The sequence below is a fragment of the Tubulanus polymorphus genome, chromosome 1, assembly GCF_964204645.1.
Source record: "Tubulanus polymorphus chromosome 1, tnTubPoly1.2, whole genome shotgun sequence".
NCBI classification, from domain to species: Eukaryota; Metazoa; Nemertea; class Palaeonemertea; order Tubulaniformes; family Tubulanidae; genus Tubulanus; species Tubulanus polymorphus.
This window is the reverse complement of record NC_134025.1, coordinates 26,653,390-26,677,657: the sequence shown is the minus strand read 5'-3', so window position 1 is coordinate 26,677,657 and position 24,268 is coordinate 26,653,390. Positions and strand designations below refer to the sequence as shown.

Genomic DNA, 24,268 nt, shown 5'->3' with positions numbered 1-24,268 from the left:
ATCTGACTTCTTGGAGTCATTAGAAAAATTCATCGCTAGTCTGAATGGAGCGCAAGAAAATATGGAAGGACAAGTTACTTTAGAGGACAATGAGATGGGACATATTCTTGATGGTATGAAATCACCATCTGATTACCACTCAGCTTGTAAGTATCATAACACCTTGTAAAAATGTATATCACTTTACTGTCTGAGATTGTATTGACATTATTCAAATTGAGATGTTTTCAATTTTACAGCTAGCAGTTCTGAATCGTTGATCAAATTTGAAGAAATCTTGATGATTTGGGCCAAACAAATCGAGCAGGTTCTAACTGAAAGTGAACAGATGCGAAGAGAAGCTGACGACATTGGTCCAACCGCAGAACTGAATTACTGGAAAAATAGAATGGCAACATTCAACAAGTACGATTTCATTCATTATATTTATTCAGTTTATTCATTAAGATCTTTGAAATTTCTAATTCTCTAATTTTGTTGTTTATTTGCTTTTTAGCTTATTAGAACAAATAAAGAATAGAAGGTGCCGAGCAGTAGTTGGTGTGTTAGCCCAAGCCAAGTCAAAATGTTTGGTGAAATGGAAGGAACTGGTATGAAAATAATTCATGAAATGATAATGTATCTCACAATAATGTAATTCAGTAATGTTGATGTAAGTTTATTGGTGTTGTCGTAGGATGTCCGTATAACTGATGCTGCCAATGAAGCGAGGGATAATGTGAAGTATCTTTATACTTTAGACAAGTTCTTCGGACCATTATCTAAATGTAATCCTGTAAGTGAGAATCAATGATTTGTAGAAATTATGGGATACCTGAAGGGACATGCTGATTGCCGATTGCTGGTTTTTAGCGTATCCCTTCAGTTTGTCCCTTCAGGTATTCTGTAAGAAATTGGAGGTATTGCCTGTTTGTATGGATTAATAATTTTTGATGTGTTTCAGGCATCAATGGTGGAGCATATACCCAGTCTTATGAATGCAGTCAGAATGATCTATAGTATTTCACAGTATTATAATACGTCTGAGAGAATGACATCTCTGTTTGTAAAAGTCACCAATCAGATGATTACCACATGTAAGGCGTATATCAAACAAGGTGTATCAAAAGTCTGGGAACTTCCGAGGTAATTTGCTGTTCTAAGATGTTTATTCATGCTGCATGAAATCTTTGGAATTGAAACGATTAACATATATGAAAACTGTACATTTTCAGAGAAGAAATGTTACAGCGTTTGAATGACAGTATCAACTTGAACGTTCAGTATCAGAAACATTTCCAAAAAACAAAGGAGAAATTACGAAGCACTCCAAATGAAAGACAGTTTGAGTTCAGGTATTACAGCCTTCAGATATTTGTCATTTAGTTGGAAAATAACCCGGTATATTCTGTATTGGATAAACAATGTCATTATCTGTTTTAGTGAAAATTATATATTTGGAAAGTTTGATACATTTTGCAAGCGCTTGGAACGAATAATTGAAATGATCCACACTATGGATAAATACAGTGGAGTTGTTGACCTCAAAATTGAAGGTATCGAAACTCTGGTTGTGAGATACAAGACAGTTGTTGAGGCCACTAAGAAGAAAACCTACGATATTTTGGATCACCGAAAGTCTGAATTTGACGTTGACTACCTTGATTTCCGGCGTCAGTTTGAGAATCTGCATTCGCAGATTCAAACTTTCATGGATTCTTGGTTTGAGAAACCATTATCCGTAAGTAACCAAGTTATGTACTTTCAATTACAAAGGTTACTAGGCAGATAATTTCTATATGAGTTTTTCATTTTTTATTCAGACTGACAAGGCACTCGCATTACTGGATAAATTCCAAAAGATTGGCGGTGCTAAACTTCATCTTCAGGACAAACTGATGAAGATTCTCAATGTATATGTGAAAGACCTTGAAATGGTCAGAAAACTTTATCAGAAAAATAAGGCTGACCCTCCTATTCCCAGAAATCTGCCACCAATTGCTGGTAAGATCGCTTGGGCTAGGCATTTGTTCAGAAAGATAGAGATACCCATGAAATTCTTCAAGAAGAAAACCGAATTATTAAGTGTAAGTTTCATAACATTACTTTTCTAATATTGTTTTGATGTTAAGCACAAGTGTATTTTATCAAATCTCTTGATTGCAGACTCCAGATGGCAAGAAAGTTGTTCGCAATTACAACAAAATGGCAGCAGTATTGATGGAATTTGAGGTAGGCATCAAATTTCAGTAGCTTCGACTTGCAACATGTAATAGGCAATAATTGAGATTTTTTTTAATATCATTTTACACAGATGTTGTATCATCGAAACTGGTTCCGCACTGTAGATGAAACGAAATCCAGTCTTGCTTCATCTCTTCTGGTTAAAGATCCAGAAACGAAGAAACTTTACGTTAACTTTGATCCCTCCATTTTTGAGTTGATACAAGAAGCAAAATATCTCAATGGGCTTAATCTAGAAATTCCAGAGAATGCTGCAATCTTAATGGTGAAGGAAGAAATCATTAAAACTACTTATAGAAAGTAAGTTATTTTTGCCACTAATAATATAGAATCTCTATTTTGCCTGTATTTTATCATTGTAAAATCTATTTGATGTATTTTCAATAGTTTGAGTGATGTTTTGTTGGAGTACGATACAATTGTTGCCAGTATTCCACTGGTCTTGCTACCATTAATGAAACCATTCAGAGAACGAGTTGAGGAATCACTTAAACCAGGACTCACCGCCCTCAGTTGGACTTCTCTTAACCTAGACAGCTGTAAGTAGAATTTTATCAGCTATCTTTTAACGATCAAAATATTAGAAAATGGCTATCATTTTGAATTCTTTTATTGTAGATATCCAGACTGCTCGCAAATCATTGAGATTTTTGGAGTTGCTCACCAAACAGATAACCGATATACTTGACTGCCGAATTGAAGCTGTTCTAGAGGATATGTCACTGTCTGCATTGTGTGACCTAGCTGAAGATGAACCGGTTACTGTGGATGAGTTTCTGACTATGACTGAAGAAATATGTCAAACAACCGCCGAATGTCTTTCAAAGTACGTTCATTGATTCGTTTATTGTGAAATTATGTCTGGTGGTCTAGGCCTACCATAATTCAGACATAACAACTCTTAGAACTAAATAGTGATATCATTGTTCTTTCAATTGCTTTTACAGACAAAGCCAACGTGTTGAAAGCGCAGTGAATGAACTCGTAGATTTATTGAAATCACATTTGAAGGAAAACGAATTGAAAAATCTAAGTCCAGATGAATTCTATGCGTGTAGCAATCCAGACCCTAAACACAAGAAACAAAGATGTCAAGATTGTCAACCATGTTGTTACTATCAGATGATGAATCATTTCACCCAGAAAAATACAGATTCCCTGGTCAAATGTAAGACTGTTTATTGATATCCATGTGACAAATTTGAGTTGTCTCCGACACACGAGGCATCTAGAATTATCAATAATAATTGTTTTTTTGTAGGTTCTCGGTTATCGTTGGATGCTATAAAGCGTCGTCTTCAAAGCACTTCCAACAAATATATCAAAGGACAAGTAAAAGAGGATGATAAGGTTCCGCTGTTTAAAGCTGACATCGTTTTGGCAATTCCAAACATTGTTCTGCGACCGAGCCTCGATGACATTCAGGCTTCATTGAATCGTGCTGTTCAGACTATTCTAAAAATGTCACAAAATATTCCACAATGGAATCATTTGATATTACATCAACGTATTCAGCAACGGGTAAGAAAAATTAATGTGTACTTCGATTTGTCACGCGTGTGAAATTTTCCCTAAGTCTCGAGTGCCAACTCAAATAACTTTTTTCAGCGCACAATAGGTTATTCATTCAACAAAGGCATATCTTGTACAACAAGTTTCTATAAAAAGATTTTAAATACACAGTTTTTCAAAAATGTCAGAATTATGATTATCAATAACGCGTAATTGCTACTAGAGTATTGACTGTCGCTAGACATGTATAAGAAGAGTTTTATATGCAACTGGTATAATGCATATAATTTCATATACAGAGAGTGAATTGAATAATTCCTCTGTAAACATTGCACCTTCATTTCATCGTAAACCTTCCTTGAACATAGGGATATTTGATATGCTGCTTGTTGGAGACATGTCACTTAAGTGAAGTATTGATTGTTCCTACGTGATATTGATGAGATGGTTCAGTTGACTGTCCTTCTCGATGAAATGCATATTTCATGAAATCTAAAGGCAAATCTATTTCAAGCATATCCTCCAGATAAGATGCCCAATTGACTCATTAGATACATTATTCGTCTCTAGGCTTTACTATGTACTTTGCGATTGAAATCTATTTTTTCTGAATGTTTTTGTAAATCTTTGTCTATTACTCCGTGCAGCGTAGACAACGTGTAAGTCATTCCAAATGGTTTATGTGCTGTGGTATAAGAGCATGAATTACGTTGATGTCACCATCTCCCATTCCTTTATCTATACCAATATATGTGTGTATGATTGTGGTGCTCTATTTTGTATTTACTGGTTACGTACCATCCTTCCTATTATTCGGTTATGTTCAATATCTGCAAATTGCCATTTTCAGGGATGAAAGAAAAGGTGAATTAGTGATTGGTATTTCCATACTATTGAACCTGGTGACAAATCAATTACTCTGTACTTAGATAGAAATCGTCTATTTGCATATATTATTACCCTATTTTTATTCATCCATTCTTCAAAATTATCTACATGTACTTCAAAGTTACCTTTCAGTTCTGACATTATCTTATCATCTTTTATCTCCATTCATATTCATGCAAATATTTATTTTTTCATCTTTCTGATTGTAGCCTTTAATATTCATTTCAAAATACTCTTCGTATATTTTACTTATTCTTAGTATATATTACTCGTTAATTTTACAGGCATAAATACCTATATTTCTCTGTTACAAAATGTCCATTCAATCAATTTTCAAGCGTAAGCTAATGATTTGTGTAGTCTTAGTGAAATCGTCTTTTTATTGCTGTTATTGTTACGGTCATTGATCAATCTTTAATCCTCTTATTGTCATTCATATCATGCAAACAGATCATAGTCACGCAATTCTTGAATTCAAAGCCATCCCACATCATTTCTCCTGTTGGGATTGAAATCATGTACAGAACATGTACATTGATTCAATCAATCATTTCAAAAGATTACCGGTATGCTTATTTGCTTATTTAGAAGATATTGAAGACATTGATATATTTTTCATTCCTTTCGAGGCCAATATTTGAACCTTATTTCTCTTCATATTTCTGTTGATTTCTCTGTGATCATGCTGTTGTATATCACCGGGTCTCAGTCTCAATAATTAACTAATCAGTTACATTCCGAGTTGTTGTGTCATCAATTATTAAGCGCTACCTATTCATGGTTCAACTGCTACATGTATTATCAAAAGCCACCGAGTTTATAACATGCAATTCTTTAATCAATGATTCATCAAATCATGTCTCACTCGGTGGAAAAAGTTCAAATGCTTCTCATTCAAATGTTTAGTCATCGAGTCATCAATTCATTATTGGTAATGGTTCTCAATTTGATTTCATTTGTGTATTACAGGAACTTGAAGCCTTGGCTGCTGATCAGAATGAAGACGCTAAACTGCCACTGCCAGGAAATGTGACTAAGCCTTTACACAAAATTATCAGTGAACACAAAGATGTCGTCAAAACTGTTATTCAATTGAGTTCTATAATCAGCACGTTCAAGCCAGAGGTTTCAGATATGTTGAACGAATTTACAAAATTCAAAGAACTCTGGGACCAGGTAATTTATACCGCAAAACATGTGTTTTTGATTACCTGCTACTTAGATTCTAATTAGTGAAAATAAAACTTTACTTCTATGGCAGTTATAGTAAATCCTAAGACCTATCTTCCATTATACACATCTCTGTAGCTTTGGCTAAAGGTATGAATAATATCACTTGTCACAAACATCTCATAATTTCACTGTCAGTGAACACTTTGAATTACAGATATTAACATGTACATAGTCTTTACATCATATCAATATTAGATTCACTATGCTAATAGATGTATTGCTATTGTCACAAAATTATTGTGTATTGCATATTGCATGTCATGTGAATTGTGAATTGATGCCAATCTACTTGTTTTTTTTTCTGTGGCAGGCACCAGAAGAGACAGTGAAAGAATTCATGGAAAGCAATAAACAAATCATGTCTGAATGTGAAGCCCAAATTAAATATTATCAGGTTTGATGATTTTTTCAAAGTAATTTCCATATGGATAAATGTATACATTAATTCCCTTATCTTATCAAAATATGCATTTATGTCATATTTTCAGAATCTTGAAATGCAAGTTGAAGAGATGCAGGCTAGTTATAGAGTAGGATCGATGACATTTATGACTGACCCCCTCAAATTAGCTCTTGTTACTGAAGCTCGCGCTTGGAAGTTGGCGTACGGTCGTGCATTGAACAGTAAAGCCTCGAGTGAGATGGACGAGATACTCGAATTCACCGATAATCTAATGAAACGTTTGAACCGACCGGTGAAAGATCTGGATGATGTTCGAGCTCATATGGCGGCGCTCACCGAGATCAGAGATAATGAAATACGTATTGATATGACAATAACTCCGATCGAAGAAACGTATGCCATGTTAAACAGATATAATTTATCATTTAATGATGGTAACGCGGAACGAGTTGATACATTGTCATATGGCTGGAAGAAACTAATGGCACAGGTACGAGTTGAAATAAGACCATCAGATAACCTTCCTACCCCGGTTGCTATTCATTCACCTATTCCTCCAATTTAATTCTCCATTACTTGCCACTCTCATACATCGTATAACTGTAACATATCTTATTTTGACCACTGAACAGCTACCCTTATTGTAATTTCTCTTCGTCATTATTTGCTTTTGATTGTATATGTATATAATTTATTTTTGTTTCAAGTGTTATATGTAACAATTAGCTGAAGTTTATTTATAGCTATTTCATATTCATTGATTCTTCATTTAATGTAGCATGAGTTGTAAAAGATTCATGTGTTCGAAATTATCTGATAGTGCTTATTATTACCAATCTTACTGTGAATGCATATTAAGTTTCTGTTAAAGTTTATTCATTTCAAATAGGCCTACTTCTTTTTGCCACTGGTCCAATTGTTAGTTCATTAGACATTAGATAATGCCAAGCATATCTTTAGACTGTTCATTTCCTAAACAAAAATTCTGGTGCCCATTAAACCTGTGATGAATCTATACAAGATAAGTACTAGTGTATACTACAGATGATCTAGCTTTTCCTGTCCATCTTTATGCTTCCGTCAAATGATAAAATAGTACAGGGTAAGAGAATATATTATCATAAAGACTACTCACCTTGTGCATAATCAATTATTTCACTTATACTCATCAGTAGTTCGACCATTCAAGATTTCTACTGCCTGCAAAATTTAATCATCCAATATGAACAAATCTTGAATGCATGATCACTTGTCCTTCAGTTGCGAATCCATAGACTATTGTATCATAGAAATCCTGGATAATTCAAGAAAGTTCTCTATTCACATATTCATATTCCCAAATTATCATTAAAACATTATTTTCTCCTAACTTTGCATGGATCACAGAAGAATGTTGATTTTTGTTGCAATTAATGCTGTAGGATTGATTCCTAATTATTACGATACTGTAACTTCATTTCCACACATGCTTTCTTTTCTCTAATTAGTCTATGAATCACATGCTTATTTTATCTTAATAACTTGCGATTCTATTCAATTATTAGCAGTCATTTTTCGGTTCATGCTTTATTCAATTCTGAACTTTATTTATCTTACAGGTTCACCAAGTGCAAAACCATCTGGTACAAATTCAACCAGATTTCAAAGATGATTTGCTTCTCGGAGTTGAAACATTTATGCGTTCCGTTGACGATTTTGTTGAGGAGTATCAAGAAAAGTGAGTAGTATTCAAATCATATTGTATTCTAGTTCTCTATTTTACGAAATATCTTAATGTTTTGATGTATGTACCGGTAATTATGTTTTGTTTTGTAATTAAGGGGTCCAATGGAAGATGGTATTAAACCCTCAGAGGCTTCTGACCGTCTCAATATATTCCAAGCCCAGTTTGATGAACTTTGGCGTAAATACCAAACATACTCTGGTGGTGAGGAGCTGTTTGGTTTGCCTGTGACGGAGTACCCCGATCTTCAAAGAATCCGAAAGGAACTCAACTTATTACAGAAATTATACCAACTCTACAACAGTGTTTTGGAAACCGTTAATGGCTATTATGACATTGCTTGGACAGAGATTGATATTGAAGCTATCAACAATCAACTACTCGATTTCCAAAATAAGTAAGTTGCGTTGAGAAATCTATTGGAACAGTCTCTAACTTCCCTCATAGTTGTAGAACTATTACATGAATCTTAGTGTTAGATTTATTATCAACAAGGTTCACTTGAATTATACTTTTCAGGCCGATTTATAGGCATTTTTCTCGGTAAAATTTCACAGACCTATAATCATGAATCTACATGTATGTTTTATTTTCCATCACTATGTAAATAAAAATTTCCACTGTGAATTTTTTTTTGTGGCTCGAATCATTACCCCCTCAAGGTTTTCACCTTTTGTCTTATCATTTGATTGTATGATTTTTTCAAATCAATGTTTTATTTTGTAATACATATGTAAATAGTCATATCTATGGCTGGCATGTTATTATTGCATGGCCACCTTGGTGTATGAAGCATATCTCAACAACTGTACATGTATATATAATTTTTAATGACAATCATTAGATAGAAACTTTAGGATGTTAAGTCTGAATGTAAGATGTATTCATTATATTTCCCTTTCTCTTCTCTTTGAGGTGTCGAAAACTTCCGAAAGCACTTAAAGAATGGCAAGCTTATGAAGAATTACGAAAGACTATTGATGATTTCAATGAGACATGTCCATTGCTTGAAATGATGGCTAACAAGGCAATGATGGCCCGACATTGGGAGCGCATTTCCAACCTCACAGGGCACACATTTGATGTTGATTCAGATAATTTCTTGCTGAGAAACTTGATGGAAGCACCATTACTTACTTACAAAGAGGACATTGAGGTAACTATATTCGTGATTAAACTAACTATTTCGAGCAAAAGTACTTCAAATTAGTTAATTAAAAAATTACTTTTTTACTCCAGGATATTTGCATCTCAGCCGTGAAAGAAAAAGATATTGAAGCAAAATTGAAACAGGTTGTCAATGACTGGAGCGCACAGAACTTCCAGTTTTCAGCATTCAAATCACGTGGTGAATTACTACTGAAGGGTGATACCACATCAGAGACTGTCACTCTTATGGAAGACAGCTTGATGGTACTTGGTTCCCTATTGAGTAATAGGTAAATTTCAATATTCTATTTCTTTGCTTGAACTAATGAAATATTTTCTTGATATTGATATTTGTATTGTTGGTTTTAGGTATAATGCTCCATTCAAGCCAAAGATCCAAGAATGGGTTCAGAAGTTGACTGGAACTACTGAAATTATAGAAAACTGGCTGGTTGTCCAGAATCTATGGATTTATCTAGAAGCTGTATTCGTAGGTGGTGATATCGCAAAGCAATTACCTCAGGTAAAATATCTTCATTTTCAGCCGGATGAATAACGGTGGAAATAAAATTGTCTGGATCTGGTTAAATATGTCAACATCAATGATTTCAGGAAGCTAAACGGTTCACTAACATTGACAAATCATGGTTGAAGATCATGCAGCGTGCTCATGAGAATTGCAATGTCGTCCAATGCTGTATGGGTGACGATACTCTCTCGCAATTACTGCCTCATCTATTGGAACAGTTAGAAATCTGTCAGAAATCATTGACCGGTTATCTGGAGAAAAAACGTCTGGTCTTCCCTCGTTTCTTCTTCGTATCAGATCCAGCGTTACTCGAGATTCTCGGTCAGGCTAGTGACTCGCACACTATACAGGTAAAATATTCATTCTCTCAACTTCCTATCAATGTACATTATGTGTGGTTAATTTCAATGATGACAACTGTAAAAAAATCTTGCATTTTAGGCCCACTTGTTGAGTGTGTTTGATAACACAAAGGCGGTCACATTTGATGAAAAAGTTTATGATAAGATTACCGCCGTTAACTCACAAGAAGGTGAAAAAATCGTCCTGGAAGAAACAGTTATGGCTCAGGTAAGCTTGTTATACATTGAGCTTATCTTCTTATTTAGAAGTTACAGTTATCATAATTAACTATTCGGAGCTTAAGATAATATGTATCACAGGCACGAGGAATGTAAAAAATTTTATTTTATCTTAGGGTAATGTTGAAGTTTGGCTCGGTGATCTACAGAGAGTTTCTCAGAAATCAGTTCATTCAGTTATCAGAACTGCTTCAGTTGCCATTCAAGATCCTCAGTTCAAGTTGCTAGAGTTTGAAAACATGTTTGCCGCTCAGGTATGAATGAAAAACATATCCATTTATAAATTTTATATAGCATTTTATAGAACTTGATAATGAAGGACATGTTCTTTATTACTCTTAAAGGTTGGGTTACTTGGTTTACAAATGATCTGGACTAAAGACTCTGAAGAGGCACTGAGTAATGCACGTACGGATAAGAAAATTATGCAGCAAACAAACCAGAAGTTTGGAGACATTCTGAATGAATTGATTGATATTACAACTACTGAACTGACCAAGATTGAGCGTACGAAATTCGAAACTTTGATCACGATTCACGTTCATCAACGAGATATCTTTGAAGATATGGTGAAACTTCATGTGAAGTCTATCCTTGATTTTGAATGGTTGAAACAGTCCAGATTTTACTTCAAAGAAGATACGGACCAGTGCGTTATATCCATCACAGATGTCGACTTTATATATCAGAATGAGTTCTTGGGTTGTACAGATCGTTTAGTAATTACACCATTGACTGATAGGTATGCATACTATACTCTTAAATTCTCAGATCTCAAAATTTCTGTTCTTCCATTCTTATTACGGTTTTGTCTCGAAATAGATACGGTACTACATAAGGGATTTCTTATTTTGAAGGTGTTACATCACGTTGGCTCAGGCTCTTGGGATGTCACTTGGTGGTGCCCCCGCTGGACCTGCCGGTACTGGAAAAACTGAAACAACTAAAGATATGGGTCGTTGTTTGGGAAAATATGTCGTTGTCTTCAATTGTTCTGATCAGATGGATTATCGTGGTTTGGGTCGTATCTACAAAGGTATATTTAGAATTTCTAATTTTTTTCTTTGATCAATGCTGGTAGCTTTCTTAGTTATTGTTATGTTATAACTTTTTAATGCAGGTTTGGCACAGTCTGGTTCATGGGGTTGCTTTGATGAATTCAATCGTATTGAATTACCTGTTTTGTCTGTGGCTGCTCAACAGATTGCTATTGTATTAGCTTGTAAAAAGGAGCGAAAATCCCAATTTATATTCACTGATGGAGACACTGTTGATATGAATCCTGAGTTTGGTCTCTTCTTGACTATGGTAAATAATATTCATACATTGGTGATACACCAGGGTAGTGAGTGAAGCAGTCTACTTTATTTTAATTTTGTTTTGTAGAACCCAGGTTATGCTGGTCGACAAGAACTACCAGAGAATTTGAAAATCAATTTCAGAACAGTAGCTATGATGGTTCCAGATCGGGCAATCATTATGAGGGTAAAACTTGCTAGTTGCGGTTTCCAACAGAACATTATGCTCTCAAAGAAGTTCTACACGTTGTACAAGCTTTGTGAAGAACAGTTGACCAAACAAGTTCATTATGATTTCGGTTTGAGGAATATTTTGTCCGTATTGCGAACACTGGGTGCTTTCAAACGAGCTAACCCCGAGGACAGTGAAATGATGATCGTGATGAGAGTTCTTAGGGACATGAATCTTTCAAAATTGGTAGGTTTCAATAACACATTGATGACAAGTATCTTCATTACAGTAACTGTTGTATTACAACATGTACTGCTTTGGTTTGTAGGTCGATGAAGATGAACCCTTGTTTATGTCATTGATTGATGATTTGTTCCCAGGACTTGTATTAGACAAAGCTGGATATCCAGAAATAGAAGCTGCTATTGTTACTCAGGTATGTACTCAAGTTACTTCCCAAGTATGATTTTAGAAGCATAATGGCGTCATTTATCAATGCGAAATTTTTTAAATTTTCAGGCTGAAGCTGCAGGTCTTATACATCACGCGCCGTGGGTGTTGAAACTGATTCAGCTGTATGAAACACAGCGCGTACGTCATGGTATGATGACACTCGGGCCGAGTGGTGCCGGGAAAACCAAGTGTATTAATGTCTTGATGAAATCGATGACTGATTGTGGAGCTCCACATCGAGAAATGAGAATGAATCCTAAAGCTATTACTGCACCGCAAATGTTTGGTCGATTAGATGTAGCTACTAATGACTGGACTGATGGTATATTCTCAACTCTATGGAGAAGAACTCATAAAGCCAAAAAGGTAAATACCAGATTATAAGAGATTCAAGTGATGCCTTCTCCTGGTATATGAAGATGATCTTTTACTCTTTATATTATTATAGGGTGAACATATCTGGCTGATATTGGATGGACCTGTAGACGCTATATGGATTGAGAATTTGAATTCTGTATTAGATGACAATAAAACGTTGACATTAGCCAATGGTGATCGTATACCAATGGCTCCAAATACCAAGATTATCTTTGAAGTACATAACATTGACAATGCTTCTCCTGCTACTGTATCGAGGAATGGTATGGTGTACATGAGTAGCTCAATCATGGGCTGGAACCCTATTTTGAAAGGTAAGCTCATTATAAGCTGAATATTGTCTGTTTATGTTATTTTCATACCGGCAAGTGTGGCTCATTTTCTTTAATTTCTATTACAGGATGGCTCCTGGGTCAACCACCGAATTACGCTGAAATAATCATGGAGGTTTTTGAGAATGTTTTCTTTGACTCTTACACGTACATGATTCAGAGTCTGGTTCCAAAGATGGAAATTCTTGAGTGCAATTACATCCGTCAAGCTATTGATTTACTAGATGGATTGATTCCGAGTAGTGACGAAAATAAGACACTTTCAAAAGAACACATCCAACGCCTCATTGTCTTCTCAATAATGTGGTCTGTTGGAGCATTGCTGGAACTGAGTGAAAGGAAAAAGGTACCGTAACTAGGCTAGCCTTTCAGAATTTTTGATATACTAGTAATTCGCATATCATTTCATGTGTTCAAATATCACAATTTATTACAGATGGAAGAGTTCCTGAAGGGTTTGGAGTACAAACTACCCCTGCCACAAATAATTGGTGATCAGACAATATTTGAATATGTTGTCGATGATAATGGTAACTGGGAACACTGGGATAACAGAGTAAGTATTGGTATTGTAAAGTTCTTTGGACAGAAATATATGTTGGATACAATTATTATATTGAATGCTTCAAACATTTTCTGCATACAATAGATTGGACAAGGGGTTGGTATAGGGAGCTGTATAAAAATTCTTTCATTGATCTCTTCACAGTAAATTAACTTTTCACTTTGAATTCAATGCTTACTAGGGTTTTGCATTTTCACATGAAAAATTATGTACAGCCTTTTCAAAATTATCTTGCTTGTATAACCACTCACGTATTAGAATGTAGTCAGATGATTGCTAGATGAGTTTTCATTGAGCCAATATTCATTTCTGCAGGTTCCAGAGTTCACATATCCAAGAGATTTCACTCCGGAATTTTCCAGTATCTTGGTACCAAATGTTGATAATGTGAGGACAGATTTCTTGATTCACACTATTGCAAAACAGGCAAAGGCTGTCTTATTGATTGGTGAACAGGTATGTAGCACATCTCTTTATCATATCAAGAATTTGGTTATTCGCGCAGTTCAGATATTGAGTTGCCTATTTTCATTGTAATCTTCAGGGTACAGCTAAATCAGTGATGGTTAAAGGCTACTGTGGAAAGAGTGATCCTGAAGTTCATATGTTTAAGAGCTTCAACTTCTCCAGTGCAACTGTTCCACTTATGTTCCAGGTAACTGTTCAACTTCTCTTGTTATTACTCAAAAATCATTCTTCAAGTTGCCTATGGTTTATATCTTATTTCTTATTACTGTATTACAGCGAACAATTGAGAGCTTTGTTGATAAACGTATGGGTACGACATATGGTCCGCCTGCTGGGCGTAAAATGACAGTGTTCGTTGATGATATTAACATGCCTATAATCAATGAATGGGGAGATCAGGTACAGTTAAACATCAAGACCCAGTTCCACAGTTGTGAGTTAGAGTTAACTCTGGGTTAAAGTTAGTTCATTTTTCAATGAGTTATCTCAAAGACAATTCTTAACTCAGAACTGTGGAACTGGACCCAAGTGTTTAAATTTGCAACTTATGGTATCACTCTTGCTTCTTTTTAATGATGACCATCGCATATTTTTTGTCATGTAGGTAACTAATGAAATCACAAGACAAATGATGGAAATGAGAGGTTTCTACAATCTGGAAAAGCCTGGTGAATTCACGAATATTGTAGATATTCAGTTCATATCAGCTATGATTCATCCAGGAGGTGGTCGAAATGATATTCCTCAAAGACTTAAGCGCCAGTTCAACATATTCAACTGTACATTGCCTTCCAATGCATCTATTGATAAGATCTTCAGTACAGTCGGTGCTGGTCATTTCTGTCAGGTAATGTAATATGCTGATGTGTGGTCATAATTTTGTTGTGTATCTGGATTAATCTATTTTACTCTGTATCTGCTCAAACCTTGTAGGAGAGACACTTCCCTGAAGAGGTGATAGATTTAGTTAATCAACTTGTACCGGCAACTAGGAAACTTTGGCAGAAAGTGAAAATTAAGATGTTGCCAACTCCAGCCAAGTTCCATTACGTTTTCAATTTGAGAGATCTCAGTCGTATTTGGCAGGTATGGATCAACTATTATAATTTGATAAATCGATTTATGTGTCATTTTTGGAAATAATTGATTTGATCGAACAAGTATACTTTTTTCAATTCAAGGGTATGTTGAATACTGTAAGTGAGGTTGTTAATAAGCCGTCTGTTTTGATGTCTTTATGGAAACATGAATGCTATCGTGTCATTGCTGATCGTTTTACTGAATTTGCTGACAAAGAGTGGTTTGAAAAAGCAATAATCCAGGTAAATATCAAAGTGAATCGTATGAGTGTAGAAAATATGATTTCTTGAATGTGTTCATTAATCAATATTATCATGCCTGCAATGTTTACTTTTCAGACTGCTGAAGAGGAATGTGGAACTGCTTTAGCTAAAGAAATGGCTGAGGATCCATACTTTGTTGATTTTCTGAGAGATGCTCCAGAGCCAACAGGTATGTCCACTTTAAGCTTCATAGCGAGGTTAACTTATTTATACAAAGGGTTTCTTCATAAAAACAAATGTGAACCCTAATGCAATGAAAAAAAAAACTAATTTGAGTCCAATTTATTGAGTAAAAGATATATTCTGTTCTATTTCTCAAGATTTAAAAAGTTTAGTCACTTCTACAGGTACATGTTTATGTATTATCATGTTGTTGTCGGTAATTTCTGAAATCTCAATGTCAGTCACCAATATTCAGTGTCACTTGAGCACAATTTTCAGTGTTACAATTACACAATCACATGATGCTGTGAGATACACCAGACGAATTCATGAACAAAGTCAGCACATTATGATTTTTAGTGTGAATATGTTTAATGTTTTTTATCTAATTAACGTCTTTGCTAAACTGTTGGTTGTTTTAATAGGCGATGAGCCTGATGATGCGGATATGGATGCTCCTAAGGTCTATGAAGCAATTGAAACATTAGATCAACTTTCTGAAAGACTGAAATCATATATGTCTCAGTATAATGAAACAGTGCGTGGTGGTGCAATGGATTTAGTTTTCTTTAAGGTATCAATACAAGTTTCATTTAGATTAATTCTGCCTGAGGTCAATAGAACTGATGTTATATATGGCGTTATTATATATGATTAGGATGCTATGACTCATCTGGTGAAGATTTCTCGTGTTATACGTACATCTAGCGGTCATGCGTTGTTAGTTGGAGTTGGTGGTTCTGGTAAACAGTCATTAACAAGACTTGCTTCATTTATTGCTGGTTACAAAACATTCCAGATTACTCTGACAAGGTATGTGACTGATTTGATGGCATGGGCTGTGTTATGAAATTTTGTGATTTCAATGTTGGTATATTTCATTTTAGATCATATAACGTGAGTAATTTGATGGAAGATTTGAAATATCTATATCGAACTGCTGGTGGAGAAGGTAAAGGAATATCGTTTATCTTCACGGACAATGAAATCAAAGATGAAGCTTTCCTGGAATACATGAATAACATATTGGCTTCTGGAGAGGTAAAATTGTCTGTTCATAATGTTACCTGCTAAGTAATTATATGAAATTTCAACACAATTTCAACACATTCCATTTATCAATAGGTGTCGAATTTGTTTGCTCGTGATGAAATGGATGAGATTCTTCAAGAATTAGTACCAGTAATGAAGAAAGAAATGCCGCGTCATCCACCAACCAATGAGAATTTAACCGAGTATTACCTGTCGAGAGTCCGTCTTAACTTGCACATCGTGCTCTGTTTCAGTCCTGTATGTTAAGTTTGACAATACCATTTTATGGTTTTTGCACTCCTTAGAAGAAACTTATGTTTATTCATACGTATATGTCTATTTCTATAGGTTGGCGAGAAGTTCCGTAACCGTTCACTTAAATTCCCAGGGTTGATCTCCGGTTGTACGATGGATTGGTTCCAGCGTTGGCCAAAAGATGCTTTGATTGCTGTATCGAACCACTTCTTGTCAAATTACAACATAGTCGCTTCAGCACCAGTGAAACAAGCAGTTGTCAACACCATGGGTGAATTCCAGGTAAATTATCGATGAGATAGAAAAGACCCCTAAAACTATTCCAATTGAAGATGATAGATGTAATCACTCTTCTTTATAGGATATGGTTGCTGAAATGTGTACTGAGTATTTCCAACGATTTAGACGACAAACACATGTTACACCCAAGTCATATTTGTCCTTCATTGCTGGTTACAAACTCATTTACAGTCAGAAACATGAAGAGATTGGAGTATTGGCCTCAAGAATGAACACAGGTGAGATTGAAGATTGTGCAGTTGCTTGATTGGAGCTCATTTTCAAAAATTGTGTATTAAACATCTTCTTGATATTTCTAGGTCTTAAAAAACTGATTGAGGCATCTGAATCAGTAAATGAGTTATCTAAAGAATTAGCTGTCAAAGAGAAAGAATTGGCCGTTGCTTCTAAAAAAGCTGATCAAGTGTTGGCTGAGGTGACAGTTAAAGCACAGGCTGCTGAAAAAATCAAGGCAGAAGTACAGAAAGTGAAAGACAAAGCTCAAGAGATTGTGGATGCTATTACAACTGATAAAGCGGCTGCTATGATTAAGCTTGAAGCTGCAGCTCCTGCATTAGCTGAAGCAGAGGCAGCATTACAGACAATTAAACCAGCACATATTAGTACTGGTATGTAGAATTCTCATAAACTATATCCTCATTAATTAGTTCATTAATTATTACATGGTACTTGTACAAGTTAGATGACCTGTGCTATAATATTCTTTTTCCAGTGAGAAAATTAGCTAAACCACCCCATCTTATCATGCGAATTATGGATTGTGTGTTGTTGTTATTCCAAAAGAGACTTGATCCTGTCATAGTTGATCCGGAGAGACCAACTGTGAACAAACCATCTTGGAGTGAATCTTTGAAATTGATGAGTTCTGGTGGTTTTCTGCAAACTCTTTTAGCTTTCCCTAAGGTAAATTTATTTGAATCAAAATTTCCTTGTATCTTGATTAAATGTCAGGTTTACATACGGATTTATTTAACAATTGACATTTTCTATTCTCACAAATCAGGATTCCATCAATGAGGAGACTGTAGAATTGCTAAAACCATACTTAGATCAAGAAGATTATAACATTGATTCTGCCAAAAAAGTTTGTGGTGATGTTGCTGGTTTAGCATCATGGACATGTGCAATGTCATTTTTCTTCAGTATCAATAAAGAAGTTTTACCCTTGAAGGTGAGTCGAGAATAAACAACTCGTGATGACCATGTTTATTCATTCCTTTGAATTCTAAACCTTCTGTCATTATGTTCCAGGCCAATTTAGCCGTCCAAGAAGCTAAACTAGGTGTCGCTCAAAAAGATCTCAACACAGCTCAGAGTCAGCTCGATGAAAAACAGAAAGAATTGGATGTTGTCCAAGCTCTTTACGATGCAGCAATGTCTGAGAAACAAACTCTGTTGGACGATGCAGAAACATGCCGACGTAAAATGACTAATGCGACAGCATTGATTGAAGGTCTGTCAGGAGAGAAAGTGCGATGGACTGAAGCTAGTAAAGGTTTTGAGGCACAAACTCAACGATTGGTCGGTGATGTGTTGCTGTGTACAGGTTTCCTCTCATATTGTGGTCCATTTAATCAGGAATTCAGGAATCTGATGCTGAAAAATTGGAAGAAGCAAATGTTCGAAAAACGTATTCCCTTCTCAGATGTAAGACCTAGAATATATCACTATGGATAATGATCCCGTAGAATGTGGGATGATCTGTGATATCAAGAATTTGACTTTATACTTTTTAGGACTTGAATATCATCAGTATGTTGGTTGACAATGCGACAATTAGCGAGTGGAATCTGGAAGGTCTACCAAATGATGAACTATCTATCCAGAATGGTCTGATTGTTACAAAAGCCTCTCGTTTCCCACTACTGATTGACCCTCAGAATCAGGGCAAGGCATGGATCAAGAATAGAGAATCTATGAATGAGCTACAGGTTCGTTTCTAAAGATTTTGACGAAACCCCATAAAAATGTGAGTGGTATTGATAGAATCTCTAATCATGTTTTCATCAGGTTACTTCATTGAATCACAAGTATTTCCGTACACATCTTGAAGACTCGTTGTCGCTTGGACGTCCGTTGTTGATCGAAGATGTCGGGGAAGAGTTAGATCCAGCTCTCGACAATGTGTTAGAGAAAAACTTCATCAAATCTGGTAGCACATTCAAAGTAAAAGTGGGTGATAAAGAATGCGATGTTATGACTGGATTCCGTTTGTACATTACTACAAAGTTAGCGAATCCTGCGTACACTCCTGAAATATCAGCTCGTACGTCTATCATTGACTTCACTGTTACAATAAAGGGTCTGGAAGATCAGCTTCTTGGTATTGTAATCCTGACTGAGAAACAGGTAAAAATCATTCGTACAACCATTATTTCTTGTTCATGAAAGGAACAGTTCATAATTTTTTCCCAAATAACATTTTTACTGATAGATACGTTGAATTTTGTTGAATACGTGTTTTAGGAATTGGAAGCTGAAAGAACAAAACTCCTAGAAGAAGTAACTGCCAACAAACGTAAAATGCAGGAACTAGAAGATAATTTGCTTTATCGTTTGACATCAACTGAAGGATCATTGGTAGAAGATGAATCACTTATACAGGTTTTACAGATCACTAAAGTAACCGCAGAAGAGGTGCGCGAGAAATTATCAGTTGCTGCAGAAACTGAAATCAAAATCAACTCTGCTCGAGAAGAATTCAGGCCAGGTCAGTTTGAGTCTCATCTGTGAATGGATTATAGTCAATATTGTTAACTGTCAAACTAAACTCTTATTGTAATGTTTTTACAGTGGCAACAAGGGGCAGTACGTTATACTTCTTGATTGTGGAGATGTCAACTGTGAATGTGATGTATCAAACTGCGCTCAAACAGTTCCTTGGTCTCTTCGACCTGTCCATGGCTCGTTCTCAGAAATCTCCTATTACTGGAAAACGTATCGCCAACATTATCGCTTATCTAACCGAATGTGTCTTCAAATACACAGCTCGAGGATTGTATGAAGTCGACAAGTTCTTATTCACTTTACTTATGACTTTGAAAATCCAACTTCAAGCTGGAAATATACGTCACGACGAATTTCAGGTGTTCATTAAAGGTACGCTGTACATCATATACTTGAGTTGGCAAATTGCATTCAGTTCATGTCTTCCCATTACTAAAGCTCACGGTATACTGTATTTTTGTAGGAGGTGCTGCCCTGGATTTGAATGCTGTTGAACCAAAACCCAAAAAGTGGATTCAAGACATGACTTGGTTGAACTTGGTTGAACTAAGTAAAATTGGCCCATTTGCACAAATTCTCAGTCAAGTGGCCAGAAATGATAAGGTAAGCTTTCCTGTTTATCAAGAATTCTATAGTGATCCCTAATAACCTCCTTTTCCTTTCTTATTCCTATTATTGTGTAAATGTGCTTGCAGGCTTGGAAAGCATGGTTTGATGAAGATGCACCTGAAGAAGCTGTTATACCAGAGGGTTATTCAACCTCGCTGGATACGTTCAGGAAGTTGATGTTAATTCGTAGTTGGTGTCCAGATCGTACTATACCTATGGCTCGTACTTATATCGCCGAAGCTATGGGCAAAGTGGTCGGTATCTAGCTTACAGCATAGGTATCTCATTCTTTCAGTATATATTCAGTCAAACCCCTACATTTATAAATGATATATTTTCAGTTTGCTGAGAGTGTAATTCTTGATCTAGAACTGATGTGGGAAGATGAAAGTAATAACCGCACTCCAATGATTTGTTTCCTGTCAATGGGTTCTGATCCGACTGAAAACATTGAACGTTTGGCCAAAAAGATGGGCATAAGTATGTTTCTAAATGGTTATTTCATCATTCAATTCTTGAACATGTTGTATTTGAAATTTTTTCTTTTGCGTTACAGAATCTGGAGCGATATCTATGGGTCAAGGCCAAGAAGTGCATGCTAGGAGACTTATCTCTGTGTCAATGGCAGAAGGAAGATGGGTCCTCTTGCAGAATTGTCATTTAGGGCTAAACTTCATGGATGAATTATTGGAAACTGTAATTACAAAACTTATCTTGCACCAGATTCCATTCAGAAACTGTTTGTTAGAGAATCTTATGCACGTGTAAGCGGTATATACATGCATTTAATTTCTTTGCTTTCAGATTACTACTACTGAAAACGTACACGATGGATTCCGTATGTGGCTTACTCTAGAACCGCATCCACAGTTCCCGATTAATTTACTTCAGTCATCAATTAAATTCACCAATGAACCTCCACAAGGAGTTAAAGCTGGTTTAAAGAGGACATATGCTTTGATTAGTCAGGTGCGTTTAGTTTTCAGCCAGTTACAATATCTATCCCAGTATACTTAAAAACTATTTTTCACTCATAAATTTTTATCTTCCGTGATTAGGATCAACTGGATATAAGCAGCATGCCACAATGGAGACCGATGTTGTACGGTGTTGCATTCTTGCACACAACTGTCCAGGAGCGAAGAAAGTTCGGGCCAATTGGATGGAACATCCCATATGAGTTCAATCAGTCAGATTTCACTTCTACTGTACAGTTTGTTCAGAATCATCTAGATGATATGGACATCAAGAGGGTAAGTTTAACAACTTCTATCTAATTTTCATATTATGCGCTCTTGTTAATATTATGTCTTGTTTATAACTTATACACTTGGTTATCACAGGGGGTCTCATGGAATACCGTACGGTATATGATTGGTGAAGTCCAATATGGAGGTCGTGTAACTGATGATTATGATAAACGATTACTCAATTGTTATTCAAAAGTGTGGTTTGGTGAAGGAATGTTTGCTGATAGCTTCCAGTTCTATACAGGTACGTTTATAAGCAATAAATCAGTACTATTCCATTATCGCTTCTTATGTCAATTCTTTGTGTTAAATCGAGTGTCTTTTACTGTATAAGATGTCCCTGGATTAGAAGGTAATAGCTTGCATGGTTATCATGTTTCAGTACTTTTTGAAAGAAAGCATGTTTAGCCTGTTCAATCACTGATCACTGAGTTATTGTTATGGTTACTCTACAGAGTACATGTACCTTTTATGATTTTGTGTTTCTTCATCTTTATCTCAATATAGGTTACAAAATTCCGAAATGTAAATCAGTTGATGACTATAAGACATACATTGAGACATTACCTGTTGCTGACAGTCCTGAATGCTTTGGTCTACATCCAAATGCAGACATTACGTAAGTTTAATTCAATTTGAATAAGAAAATGCATCCAGCATGATTCCAGTCATACATCCTAATACCGGTACTTTTAAACAAATGAATTTGATTGCTATTTTTGATTTTGAATTTTTAGATACCAAACGAATACAGCTAACAGTATGTTAGGCACAATTGTCAGTATTCAACCCAAAGATTCAGGTGGTGGTGGTGGCGAAACAAGAGAAACTGTAGTCTACCGTTTGGCGGGAGATATGTTAGGAAAACTACCAAACGATTATGTATCTCATGAGGTAATGTTGGTTGTTTTTGCATGAAAGTCTGATTGGCGATCTAAAATCCATGTATTGGCGGCGTAGATATTCTTGGTATGAACATCAATAATGTGGATTATTGTTTATTTAAGGTCAAAGATCGTTTGAAGAAAATGGGACTGTTGCAACCTTTGAACATTTTCTTACGTCAAGAAATTGATCGAATGCAGCGTGTAATTACGACAGTGCGCAATACATTGGTTGATCTGAAATTAGCCATTGATGGTACTATCATCATGAGCGAGAATCTACGTGATGCACTTGACAATATGTTCGATGCCAGGATTCCCAATGCTTGGCTTAAGGTTTGTATCAGTTCTGAATAACATAAATCTAATAAGAAATTAGAATGATTTTGTCCAATTTATATTAATGCTGATATGTGATGATTGTAGATATCCTGGCAGTCGGCAACTCTTGGATTCTGGTTTACCGATTTGTTAGAAAGAAATGCTCAGTTTTCGACCTGGCTATTCGAGGGACGGCCGCATTGTTTCTGGATGACTGGATTTTTCAATCCTCAGGTATGTTGCATAGAAATGTCAAGAAAGTTTCTGTCCTTGCAGTTTATGCTTGATCTAACGATTCATTTATGATTTAGGGTTTCCTGACTGCAATGAGACAGGAGATAACTCGTGCCCATAAAGGTTGGGCATTAGATAATGTCATATTGAATAATGAACTGACTAAGCACATGCAGGAAGATATCACAGCTCCACCGTCTGAGGGTAAATTACCATGAATTCTTATCTATGTAGACATTATCACTATCACATCATTAGGAGCTAACATTTTCTGATGTTCATTTTTCAGGGGTGTATGTTCACGGACTGTTCTTGGATGGTGCCGGATGGGATCGCAGGAATGCTCGTCTTATGGAACCTTCGCCTAAAGTATTATACACATTACTTCCTGTCGTTCATGTATTTGCGATAAACTCTGAAAGAGCGAAAAGTAACACAGTTTACGAATGTCCGGTTTACAAGAAACCACAACGTACAGATCTGACGTATATTTTCCCGTTGTTCTTGAAAACTGCTAAAGATCCCGACCACTGGATATTACGTGGTGTTGCATTACTCTGTGATACTAAATAGACTATTCTAAAGTTTTATTCTATTTCTATAATCTGTTTTGTTTCATTTTCCTTGAGATGATTTTTTGAATTCAATAGAGAAGACAATTTTGCTTTACAAAAACGACAAACAGTCTACAATGTTAATCTGTGATAACTTAGCCTAGTAGAGGTTTTATTTTATGATGTGTGTTTATTTGCTTATATACATGCTACCACGCTAACATGTCCCTGCTTCTAAGAAGGGATTACTTTATGTGAAATTAAGAAGGTGGTCTTCACAAGTTTACCGTATTGACTTAGAGCAGTATTTTGCTATGTGTTTTTGTGCAATTTAGAAAGCGTCAATCAAAAAGTACGTATTGTATCTGTACTTGGCATGAATAGACCCCCTGAGCTCTCTCCGTTGAAATGAATTGAATCACTTTATTTTGTTGCACAATATCACTATCCGTCCATTCAATTTCTTTTTATACAAGACATTCTTGTGAAATTTAGTGTTTCTGCATTTTTCAGATATTATTTTTGTGTGAGTGTGCAAAAAACTTGAAATCTAAAATATTTGTTTAATTATGATAATAAATATTATTTATTGTAAAAATATTAATTCTCGATGTATTGTTTGTTTTTGTTCATTGTTATGGATATTTCTCAGTTTTTCATCCTACTGAACGAAATATTTGGATGATAAGT

General features: G+C 35.6%; 1 protein-coding gene across 1 annotated transcript; it reads left to right on the top strand.

Annotated features, from left to right (window-relative positions):
* The first annotated feature begins 19 nt into the window (after positions 1 to 19).
* On the top strand, positions 20 to 24,108 carry LOC141902150 (dynein axonemal heavy chain 5-like). Its single transcript, XM_074789792.1, has 68 exons — positions 20 to 146; positions 240 to 405; positions 497 to 590; positions 677 to 775; positions 944 to 1,125; positions 1,215 to 1,334; positions 1,423 to 1,720; positions 1,803 to 2,066; positions 2,146 to 2,211; positions 2,294 to 2,523; positions 2,611 to 2,762; positions 2,842 to 3,049; positions 3,171 to 3,391; positions 3,485 to 3,780; positions 5,593 to 5,799; positions 6,167 to 6,250; positions 6,345 to 6,749; positions 7,858 to 7,976; positions 8,080 to 8,379; positions 8,898 to 9,138; positions 9,222 to 9,421; positions 9,501 to 9,654; positions 9,744 to 10,010; positions 10,102 to 10,230; positions 10,358 to 10,495; positions 10,586 to 10,983; positions 11,099 to 11,277; positions 11,362 to 11,549; positions 11,628 to 11,957; positions 12,040 to 12,147; positions 12,231 to 12,530; positions 12,613 to 12,856; positions 12,943 to 13,220; positions 13,311 to 13,430; positions 13,755 to 13,895; positions 13,984 to 14,094; positions 14,184 to 14,306; positions 14,512 to 14,754; positions 14,841 to 14,993; positions 15,089 to 15,229; positions 15,326 to 15,419; positions 15,838 to 15,986; positions 16,071 to 16,225; positions 16,300 to 16,453; positions 16,538 to 16,702; positions 16,793 to 16,981; positions 17,061 to 17,217; positions 17,299 to 17,607; positions 17,712 to 17,902; positions 18,003 to 18,170; positions 18,251 to 18,646; positions 18,736 to 18,930; positions 19,010 to 19,348; positions 19,466 to 19,709; positions 19,793 to 20,098; positions 20,190 to 20,329; positions 20,422 to 20,589; positions 20,677 to 20,815; positions 20,892 to 21,031; positions 21,140 to 21,304; positions 21,394 to 21,588; positions 21,679 to 21,829; positions 22,093 to 22,204; positions 22,323 to 22,479; positions 22,593 to 22,805; positions 22,896 to 23,024; positions 23,102 to 23,228; positions 23,314 to 24,108. The coding sequence occupies exons 1-68, from the start codon at positions 62 to 64 to the stop codon at positions 23,595 to 23,597; spliced, it is 13,113 nt and encodes a 4,370-aa protein (XP_074645893.1). The 5' UTR covers positions 20 to 61; the 3' UTR covers positions 23,598 to 24,108.
* Positions 24,109 to 24,268: the final 160 nt, after the last annotated feature.